The sequence below is a fragment of the Tetrahymena thermophila genome, assembly GCF_000189635.1.
Source record: "Tetrahymena thermophila SB210 genomic scaffold scf_8254597, whole genome shotgun sequence".
Taxonomy (NCBI): domain Eukaryota; phylum Ciliophora; class Oligohymenophorea; order Hymenostomatida; family Tetrahymenidae; genus Tetrahymena; species Tetrahymena thermophila.
In genome coordinates, this window is record NW_002476368.1 from 605,868 (window position 1) to 617,426 (window position 11,559).

General features: G+C 21.6%; 4 protein-coding genes across 4 annotated transcripts; 2 read left to right on the forward strand and 2 right to left on the reverse strand. All coding sequences in view use genetic code 6, as the record gives it.

Moving 5' to 3' along the window:
- Positions 1-292: 292 nt before the first annotated feature.
- TTHERM_00346760 (tetratricopeptide repeat protein) lies at positions 293-1,366 on the reverse strand (the record flags this gene model as incomplete). The annotated part of the gene is made up of 2 exons (XM_001018522.2): positions 293-1,218; positions 1,342-1,366. 2 exons carry the CDS (start codon positions 1,364-1,366, stop codon positions 293-295), a joined length of 951 nt encoding a protein of 316 aa, XP_001018522.2.
- A 1,435-nt stretch (positions 1,367-2,801) lies between these two features.
- TTHERM_00346770 (RhoGEF domain protein) lies at positions 2,802-7,029 on the forward strand (the record flags this gene model as incomplete). The annotated part of the gene is made up of 3 exons (XM_001018523.3): positions 2,802-2,841; positions 3,009-5,124; positions 5,235-7,029. 3 exons carry the CDS (start codon positions 2,802-2,804, stop codon positions 7,027-7,029), a joined length of 3,951 nt encoding a protein of 1,316 aa, XP_001018523.2.
- Positions 7,030-7,392: 363 nt separating this feature from the next.
- On the reverse strand, positions 7,393-7,985 carry TTHERM_000346789 (transmembrane protein, putative; the record flags this gene model as incomplete). Its single annotated transcript, XM_012798234.1, has 3 exons — positions 7,393-7,624; positions 7,675-7,748; positions 7,806-7,985. 3 exons carry the CDS (start codon positions 7,983-7,985, stop codon positions 7,393-7,395), a joined length of 486 nt encoding a protein of 161 aa, XP_012653688.1.
- Positions 7,986-9,868: 1,883 nt separating this feature from the next.
- Positions 9,869-11,248, forward strand: TTHERM_00346790 (RPAP3 monad-binding domain protein, putative; the record flags this gene model as incomplete). The annotated part of the gene is made up of 5 exons (XM_001018525.2): positions 9,869-10,016; positions 10,139-10,246; positions 10,305-10,515; positions 10,691-10,857; positions 10,911-11,248. The coding sequence occupies 5 exons, from the start codon at positions 9,869-9,871 to the stop codon at positions 11,246-11,248; spliced, it is 972 nt and encodes a 323-aa protein (XP_001018525.2).
- Positions 11,249-11,559: the final 311 nt, after the last annotated feature.

The window sequence follows — 11,559 nt, forward strand, 5'->3', positions numbered from 1 at the left end:
ATATAAAAAAGTTCAATTTACTGAATTAATATTTAAATTTTACTATTTTTAGATAAAATTTTATTAATGTGATAATATAAAGTGGTTCATTGGTATATATAATGTTTAAAAAAGCTTTTTACTAAAAATATTTTTGATAACTGAAATTTAAAAAAAAAAATATTTTAAAGTGAACTAAAGAAGATATACTAAATTACTAAAAATAAATACTACATCACTAAATTACTTTAAAACAATTAAAATGGTAAGTATAATTGAAATATTTAGCTTTTTAAATACAAAAATTTGTTTATCACCACCACTCAGTTAACTTTTTTTAGAATTTTGATGGGTCAATTTCTTTAGCTTTTTGAAGATGGTATTCAGCTAACTCAATATTAGGTTATTCTCCTTTTTTTAAACATGAAGCATACTAAACATGAGCTTCAACATGGTTTGGATTATTTTTTAAGCAAACTCTGTAAAATTTTTTTGCTTCTTCACTATTTTTTGAAATATGTTACAAAATTTACCCTACTCTGAAATTCATGCTAGAAATCATATCCTATACTTCATCTTCTTACATAAACTAGTTTTCACACTTTTTAGTAGCTATATTTTCAGCTGCTTCTCTCATAATCTTGATTCCTTTTTATTGATCATAATGAAAAATTGCTTCACCATAAGCCCATTGACTTGCAAAATCGTTTGGGTTCATTTCTAAGCTTTTTTAAAAATGATCTTAAGCTATATCAAATTTTTGTTATTCTGCATATAACAAAGCTATAAATTAATGACAGTAAGAAGGTAGATAATTTAGCTCTATTGATTTCATGTATGTTTCTAGTGCTTTATCATTTTAATTTAGCATCTTATATAAACTTGCTAAACCAACTAATCCTTCTTTACCCATTTCAGTGTAGTCTATTTCAATTCCTTTTTCTAAGTATTTTACTCCTTCTTCTAGTTCCTCAAGTTAGACAAATAATGTTCCTAACTTACAATTTAATCTAGCTGAATTAGGGTATACTTTTAATGCTTCAATGTATATGTTTATAGCTTCTTCTACTCTTTCTATTTCTAAATACTATTAAGAGAGTACTACAATTTATTCTATTACATCTTGATTGCTTTTTAGCTCCTATAGAAGTTACACACTTATTTTATTTAATTCTTCAAAGCTAATTTATGCATTAGAAAATTTAAATGCTGTAACATAAGTTAATTACTTAGGAAAAGCTTTAGAATAATTATACTTAAATGTATGATAACTTTATCTTAAACTTTAAACTTAAAGCTGTATGCTAAATGGCTTAAAGTTTTATAAAATTTATTTATTTAAAACTTATTTTTAGTATTAACCTAATAGCTTTGTAAGCTTATGCATTTCTATATATTTATTGATTTAATTAATAAAAAATATCTTTATTTACTAATTATTTTTTTTTCTTAGAATGTTCTTTTTAACATTTGATTTAAAATTAAAGTAGAAATTATTTACTTCAAATAATAAAGAATTGTTATATTTTAATACACTAATAAATATATGTGGATAAATACTTTTTAGAATAAGAAAAACCATATAATTAGTAATCAAATTTATTTAAGAAAGTGTGTTAATAAATTTTTAATTTCCTAAAAAATTTTTAGTTTCTACTTAAGTATTTAAAAAAAATTAAAGCTTCAAAATATTATATCAAAACATTTACATCATAAGTATTTTTATCAAATAAAATTCTATATAATGTAGATTAAAATATGTTTTTAATCAATTTTATTTTTATAAATTAATAAATAAATATACAACAAAATTAGCTAATTTCATAATCAAAACTATAGTTTTTGATTACTTTTAAATATTTTAAATTTTATAAAAACAATAGCTTTTAAATCATTTTTATTTATTAAAATTTAGTATATTTAACTTCAATCTAAGCCAATAAAATATGTAGAATTAATCAGGTTTTAAGAATCAAAACAATATTTTAATAATTATGCAAAGAGAATTTATTTGAGTGTATAAATTTTTCAGCTAAGTAACAATAAAATACCAAAATAAAAATACTATTATTTTTTTATATGTTTAAATTTAGGGTTTTTTATTATAAAAAAGCTGGATTTTTTCTGATAAAATATTAAAGTATGAAGAAATATTACAAATTTGGTTATAAAGTATATAATTAGTTATATCTCAATTATTGAATTCATAAGTAATAATTTGTGTTTTTAAATAATATTTAATGTTAGCATATCAAAATTTATTTTTAGTGGCTGTCTTTTTACATTTACACTTTAAAAAAATAGAACCATTAAATATTTAATTCAAGATTAAGATAAATTGCTAGTAAAGTTACAATCTCCTTCTTCTTTAATATTTCTTTTTTTTTTCACTTATTTTAAGTATATATTGAAAAATAATACTTTTATTTATCAATTCAAACAAATTTATATCCCTTATTCCTTAACAATAAATGGTTAATTCTAAGTCTTAAATATGCTAGTTATATTCATTCATTTTGAAATGAGTCAATAGATTTGATTTATGATATTGACCAGAGATACTTAGATGTTAATGCCAAAATTTATTACTTAACTAAAAAAGGGATTTTGCTTTGTTTAATATTCAATATATTAATCAATTTACTTAAATAAATTCATTATTTTATATAAGAATAAACAAAATAACACATCACTAAATTGCTTTCAATACCTAAAAGTTGGTTGATTAACTTTCAATTTAGCTATTTAAAATATAAAAATAAAGTAGAATCAACATAACTTGTTTAAATTAGGAATAATTTAGTTAGTATCAGCAAAAAAGAATGAGCAGGATCATTAAAGAGCCCGAATTTTTTTAGTCAGGTATATTTTTAGAATTTTTTCAGCTTTTATCATCAAAGTTAATATAATGTATTATAGACAATAACTTTTCAAAAAATGGTTTTTTGTTTAATGCAAGGAAATAATAAGTTTGGTTTTCAAAGATAGGAAGAAATTTAAGTGTAAATACCTTTTTGTAATTAAAATAGATAGTAACAGAAGCTCAGTCATTACAAACTAAAGAGTATCTAATCTTAATGATTTATTAATACGTGCAAGAATCATATCTTTCAATTCCAACAATCGTTTAAGCAATATGAGTTAAATTTCTTAGTTAGATTTTGAGCAGTACTATTAAAATATAGACTTAAATTTGATAGTAAAGATTTAATCTTATGGCAAAATGATTTTACAGCGCAAGAAATATATCAAAATGCTATAAAAAGCCAAGTACAGATTATAGGTAATTAGAGAACTAGTCTGTACAGAAGAAAATTATGTCTAAAAACTACAACAATTGAGAGATGTTGTATATATACCTTTATTAAATCAAAGCAAGCCTATAGATCAGAGGAAAGATATTAAAGAGAACTAAATGCTTTAACAATAAACGTTTTAACTACTTTAAGATGTTCAAATAAAGTAAGCTGATGTAGAAAATATTTTTGCAAATTTATAAGCGATAATAGAGCTAAATTCTAAGTTTGCAGAAGAAATGAAACGCAGAAAAGAAAACCTACAATATAATGGAGTATTCACTGATGTGTGCGTTTAGTACGCTCCTTAATTAAAAATATATGTTACCTATTTAAACAATTATGAAAATGCAACAAAAATATTAAATAATTTGAAATTGAATAATCTCAATTTCAAGAAATTTTGTAATTATTTGGAGAATTATGATTTAAATGGCTATGATTTATAGGATTTTCTGATTAAACCTGTTTAGCGTTTACCAAAATATCTATTATTACTAAAGGATTTGTTTAAAAACACTTTACCATCTCATTAGGATTATATCCATGTGTAGACAGCAATAAATGAATTTAATGAGGTATGCTCTCACAACAATGAACAAATGGACAAATTTATTAGAGATAACAAGCTCATTGAGTTGCATCGTAAATTTTGTCTTCCTTTTTAATAATCAAACGAATAAAATAATTCCAATAACTCTTCTCTAAACTTGAGCTCAATAAAAAACACCCCTAAGAATTCTTAACCAAATTTATTAGAAAGAAGTAAAAAAAGTATTTTTTTATAGCCTTTAAAGTAACCAATTTAAAATGCTAATGCAAATGGTGAGCTATAATTAATTTAAGCAGGAGTTAACAGAGAATTTCTATGGGAAGAAAACCTTTTTTTAGTTTAAGGTGATACTCAAAGGCAAGTTATTGTATATTTTTTGAATGACATTATTTTAGTTTCTGTAAAGGATAACTAGGAAAGAGAATACTTAATTAAATATTTGCCCTTGAATGAACAAAGCTCCTATAAGAATATGCCAGACTAAAAATATTTAAGTAATCTTTTTAGGATAATTGGAAAGAGCGATTCACTCACTTTTGTATGTGAAAACGATGAATTAAAAACATAGCTAATTAATAAGATTAATTATCAAATAATTAGACCCTTGAGACTCAAGGCCAAACAAAAGATAAAGGAAAGAATTCCAGAATAAATTAGTCAAAGCAAACAAAATTCAACAAGTGAAGATCAAAAGAATTCAGTATCATAGATATCTTCTGAAGGATAAAAGGTAGAAGATGATTAATCAAAAGTAAATCAAGATTAAGATAGTAATAATAGAAGCTATTCTGATAAAAGCCCAGTTAAATTAGATATTTGTGATGACTATTAATTTCCTATTGTAGTTACCGTTTTAGGTACAGAAGAAAGAAATTCTTCAAATTAAATGAAAGAAACTTACACAGTTTATATAGCCTAAATATAGATAGGAGAATCAATAAAATAAAAAATCTTTGTTAGGTATTCAGAAATGATTGAACTCAAGAAATTTATAGAAAAATATATTAAGGAAATAACAGATTTAGAAAAGCTTCCAAAAGTTTTTATTTTCCATCATAAAACAAAAATTATTGAAAAAAGAAAAATCTTAATTGAAAATTTTCTTCAAAAAATATTATCAAGCTAATGTTTAAAAAACCATATTTTCTGTTCCTATATTTTATCTTAATTAGGGCTTCCTAATAACTTTTACTAGTTACCTTTAAATATTGGTGAATCCAACTTTGATTTTTTAAATGACATGGATAAAGAAGAAAATGCCACTAAATTAGTTATCTAAAGTAGATCATAATCAAAGTAAAATAAATAATATTTATTAATAAAATATTTTTATTTTATAACAATGCAAAGATTTATTTATTTTCATTTTCAAATAAATTATTTACCTATTTTCTATTTAACTTAAGTAATAATGAAGATGACTCATAGAATGAAGAGGATTCATTTAATTATGAGAACGGAAATGAAGAGGAAAATGACATGAACCGTAGTAACAAAAATCAGTAAAGATAAATTTCAGTAGGAGCTAGCAGTTTTTATTAACCAAAGAATTATTTAGCTATGAAATAAAAGCTTTAAAGTAGTAGTGATTAGAACCAAATAGGTTAATTAAATGGGTAAGAAGATGGAGACTCAAATAACTTATCTAAGATGAATGAATCTTAAGATGTTTCTATGTCTTAAGTAAAGTAATTTAATTCTTCAGGAATAAGACAAGCCCACTCAGTAAATTCAAGCAGTATCTATATCAATGATAGTACTAATAGTAGTATATAATATGCAGATAAGTAATAAAACACTTCTTTCAGTTAAGTTAATTCCAGCTAAATACTAAACAATTCTCTTTTTTATGAAGAGAAAGAAATAGAAATATTCACTCTTGATAAGAAAAGCTACAAAATAAACATCAACAGAAGCACAAAAGCTTTAGATGTATGCGAAATCCTGGCAAAAAAGTTATAATTAATCAGCTTTCTTGACTTTAGATTGTATATCGAAGACGAAAAAAAGAAAATTCGTTTCTTGGATGATGATGAAATTATTTTTAAGCTTATGTTCAAAGATGAATTCAAAAAGAATGAGCTTGAAATGAAAATAGAGAAAGAATCTAGTAAGAAAAAGATTTTAGATTTTGGAGAAAGCATATTAAATAAGCTAGGATTAAAACATAATCATAAATATAAATTGAAATTTTGTAAATATATGTGGTTAGAAAAAGACTTAGAAGAATTTGATTACAAAAGCGATCCAGTTAGATTATAACTTATGGCTTCTCAGATATTGAATGATATATCACAGATGAAATATGTGTTTAATGATAAAGACTACTTTCTTTACAGCTCTTTATATTTATTTATTAACCACCCAGAAGTTATATAATCAGCTAAAAAAGATGGTGCATCAAAATAAGTAAAAAGTACTATTTACACTAAAATTAAAGAATTTTTACCAAATGAAATCATCAAGTAAAATAAAGAAAATGTCTGGGTAGAAAATCTCCTTATTTACATAGAAACCTTTTCAAATGAATTAGCAGAATCAATAAAGACAAATAAATAAATGATTAGAGAATCTATTAACTTATAAGATAATTAAAATCAAACACCCTCAGACGATATAAATGCAGCTATAAAAAGTTTTCAAGCTTCGAGCTAAAATGAAGAGTAAAATCAAGAAATTAGCCCAAGCAACAAACTTGCTTAAAATAATTATTCCTAAAACTAAAATAGATAATCAACAATTTAAGGTATAGGGCATTTGCAATAAATAAGCACATCGATTATCACAAATAAAAAAAATATGGCATGTATGGTTTTATTAGATACCTTTAAAAAAACTCCATTATATGGTGCTACACTATTTTAGTGTGAAACATACAGCAAAACTATTAAAGAATCAAAAAAATAAATACCATAAAATGTTTTCATTTGTGTTAAATGTGACTCTATTCAAATACTGGATTCTTAAAAGTAAAAGAAGAAATAATTTAGTTTTCAAGATATTAAAGGAACTAGAGTTTTTCCTTCATCAATTACATTCATTCTCCGTAATGAATCTATTGCTTACAGATTCGATACTAATTAAAGTTTTGAAATTAGCTAATTAATAACAGCTTATCAAAGTATATTAGTTGATATTGAAAAAAATGCTATGACTTTAGATGAAGAATCAAACAAATTTAAAATTTAAAATTAAATCTGAATTTATATATATTGATCAGTTAAATTAATTAAGCTGTTTTGCATTAATATCATTTTTTAAGTTAAAAATTTATTTTAAATTAATTTATCAAATAAAACTTGTATTTTCAAAAGTATCTTAAAAGTTTAATGGAAATTTATACAAATTCAATAGATTTTTTAAATAATAAAAAGTAAAAATATACTAATCTTTTACTATAAAAATATTTATTTTAATAAGTAGTAACTGCTATGATAAATTTATTTATATTAATTTCAAAAAAGGATATTTGAAAAAAGTTGTCACTAATACCTATTTGATTTATAAAAAGATTAGTCATTTATTAACAGGGTTTTAAATTTGTAATATTTTTTGTCAAAATAGTCAAAAAATTTTTTTGACTGGACCTTCAGTCTAAGAGACGGAAGAATTTTTAAAACAATTTTTATTCATTTTACATAAAATGTTAGATTTTAAAATGTAAAGTACAAATAACAAATATATACCAAATAAAATATCTATATTATTAATTATTATAATCTCTAATTGCTCTATAAAAATCAAATTCTTCTTATCAGGGTCATTAGTATCCACCATCAGCATTATCTTCTTTTTACTTTAGAGGAATTGGTTATTTAATTGATAGAAAGAAAATAAAAAAATTACTTTTTCAGTACAATATTTTCTTCACCTAATCCATTATTTTTTTTTTAGTTCAGGTTCGAAACCTCTTGCGATACCTTTTTTTATTATTTTAAATTTTCTTTAAATTTTTTAAATAATATTTATTATTCTACTAAATATTTATTTCCTACTACAGAAATAATTATCAGAGAATAGCAATAAACAAAAGAGAATAAAATATTGTTTATTCTTTTTTAAAAAGCAATATTTTTAAAATAATTTACTTTGATACAAGCACTTGATTGAGTGAACAATTAGCTTTAATTAAATTTATTTTCCTAAATTTATATCATTATCAAATTCAAATTATAAAATTTGCTAACCTCTATTAAACACTTTCTGACGAATCTATTTAAATATCAGAATAGAAATGATATTCGGAGATCAAATAGTATATTGATAAGAAATTAAGATGATTTATTATCAAAAAAAAAATAAAACTATTAAGCTCATCAGAATTAACGAGTTAATAGAAAACATCAGTATAATTATTTAACAATAAAAGAAATACAAATACACTTATTATGATTTTTAATAGGTAGATGATCAGACAGAGTCTTACTAAATATAGATAAATTTATTATTTTTAACCAAAGTGATTCATTTAATGTTTGCTTATAGTTACTATTTAAAAATTTAAAACATCATTAATAATAATATATAAATAAATAAACTAATAATAAATAAATATATATATATATTAATTTATTAAAATGTAAAACGAACAACTTATAACTGAGCCTAAAGATTTCAGAACTGAGATTAAAAAATCTAATAAAGCATTCTTAATTTTCTTTTAAGTTTTAGCTTTCTTGGTTGTGATATCAGAAGTCCTATTTATTATTTCATCATGTATGCTTAATTCAGTAGATTTAGAAGTAACCTTATAAATTCTTATAATTATTTCATCGTCTACTGCAATTGTATGCATTATGATATCTATATACCTATTTTGCAGATTAAGAGGGAGCTCAAAAGATTTTACAATTATCAGCTATGTTGCTTCCTTGCTTATATGGACAAATATAGCCTTGGCGATTTTAACTTATATTTTAAGTGGGTTAGATACATTTTGCCACAGTAAAATAAAGTTTTTTTTTATTTATTTCATAAAAACTTACACTAAAAAAATTAGATTATATGATACATCATTCTGGTTATTATGATGGGTCTTATATATCAGTTTTCATGTCTACTGATTAAATATAATGCTATTCAAATGTAGATTAGACAGATCAAGTTTATATAAATGCAATAAATTACCTTTAAAAGGTTTGTAAAAGTGATGCATCTTGCATGGATTTATCTTCTTTACATGTTTATTTCATAAAAAGAGAACTTTCGTTATAATTAGCTGCTATTTTTATCGGTGCAATAATGAATATTATTTATCTCTTTTCTTTATTAAAACTAGTACGAATAATTAAATTAACTGAAGAGAAAATTGCTTAAAGTCTTTTGGTAAATAACTATAATAACATTTAAAATTAAGCTAACATAAATATGAGCTCAAACAATAATATGTAATACTAACCTGCATGCTTTTAAGGTAATACTAATCCACCTCTTGTTTAATAAAATTAGTAGTAATAAAATTAATTTTAGTAGTACAACTAATAAAACAATCCTTTAAATATTCCTAATTATACTAACAATAATTATTAATATGTAAATCAAAATTAATAATAATATTAATAAAATTAATTTATTAATTGAAATGATTAAAGTTTATTTAAATTATTATAAAACCTTTAGATTAAAATTATTTGCTGTTTATTTTTGATTGAGCAAATTTATTATTGCATTGCTTTATATTTATAATAATTCAGTTATTTTCTTAATTTAAAATCTTAAGATAATAATATTAAATTTTTTAATTATATAAATTTTATTTTTAATTTAAATATTAATGTAAATTAAATATTTTTAATAATTTGATATAAATCAAGAAAAATTTACTTAAATATTTTGTTATGAAACTAATTTTAATGAATTTATATGTTTAGCAAATTATTTAATATCAGATTAATAGAAATTCTACTTAAATAAATTGTTCTAATTTTCAAAATATGTTGCATAAAAATTTGTATAAATATGTTAATTTTTAAAATTATCAAATTTATTTAAATTAATTCAAAGTATCTAAAAAATCAAAAAGATATATAAAATATAGGAGATGTACGGAAGAATAAAAGAATAGAAATTAAGAACTAACAATATAAATTTCTCAGTAGAATCAGTTAAAAATGAATTAGAGGGATTTATAGATGATGAAAATAAAAGAGTTAATATAGATTCAGCTAAAAAAAGAGCAGTTTTATAAGGTAACATCTAATCAATATTGTATTAGGCATATTAAAAATTTGCAATTCATTTATAATGGCTGACAAATTCATATGCGAATTTGCTCTTAATTTATTAAAATATTATTTAATAAAATAAATAGGAATGGATTATGGTGGATTTAGATAAATGGTTTTAGGCGCACATTTATTTAGCATTAAATCGAAAGAACTTATAGATATGAGTGCAGATAGAGTAAATAAAAAGAATGGTAAGATTTATTATTTACTCATTATAAAAATTAAAAATGCATGCATATAAATAAATAGAAATTGTGCTCAATAGTAGCTTGACAACTTTCAATAACGTTGTAGATTTAAGCGCAAGACAAAAGGAAGAAATAGAGTAAATAAATCTAAGAATAGCAGAGATGTTAGCAAATAATGAGCTTTAAGCCAATAGTTTTAGAGATTTTAAGAAAAATTTTGATTCTCAATACAAATTTCCTATTGATGATGTAGCAGCTCAAAATATTTACTTGTATTTAAATTATAAAATTAATGATGATAAATATTAAAAATTATTTTATATTTAAAATAATTAATTATGAATAAGCATAATAGAAATAATAAAAGCGAAGAATAATATTTATTTGATTAGAAATGGAAAGTTTAATAAGTATTTATTTATATTATTTTTAAATAAAAATCAATAGGATATTTAAATCATAAAAGGAAGAAAACTTTAAAAAAATATTTTCTCTTGATTTTGATGTTTCGTATTTCATCAAAATTATCAAAGTAATGAAGTATGTAATTTAAGAATCTCTTGTACCAAATTAAAATGCTTTAGAGTTACTTTTCTTAATGGAATTTTTAGATTGTAATATTGAATTCTTTTTTAAAAATGAATATTCAAAATAAATTTTAATAAAGAAATGAGCAAAGTTAAAGACTTCTAGTTTTCTGTGCCTAAATTTTTAAGTTCTAAAGAAAAAGTGGAGTTAAAAGAATTTATGGAGTTTCTAAAGTAGAGCATTTAATAAGTGTAATAAACAAAGGTAGATTCTCAAGATAAATAATTAAAAGAAAAATCTGATGAGAATTAGATAGAATAAAATAATGAAGTAGAAAATGATAATAAAGAAAATTTATAAAATGAATAATAGTAATTAGATTAAGAAAACAGTAATTCAGATTAATAAAATTAACAAATTGACGAAAAAATATTACAAGATTTGTTTAATAAGCTCGAATCTTACTACATCAGATGATTAATTATTTTAAAAATATAAGCTGGTCATAATTTTATAAATGTAATTTAAAATTTAAAATGTATGAAAAAAAATATTTACTTATTTTTATTTTGTCTTAATGATTAAATTAGCTATAAAATATTAATAATATCTTTAAATAAAAAAAATATTCTGTTCGAAACTCACTACTGCTTAATGTAATTTATTCTTTTATATAATTTTTAAAAATATATTATGTATTATTTATTATCTAATTAGCATTAATCTTTTTAAACACCAATACATTATTTATTTTTAAAAATGCAAACGCTCTTTTTTTTTAAATATTT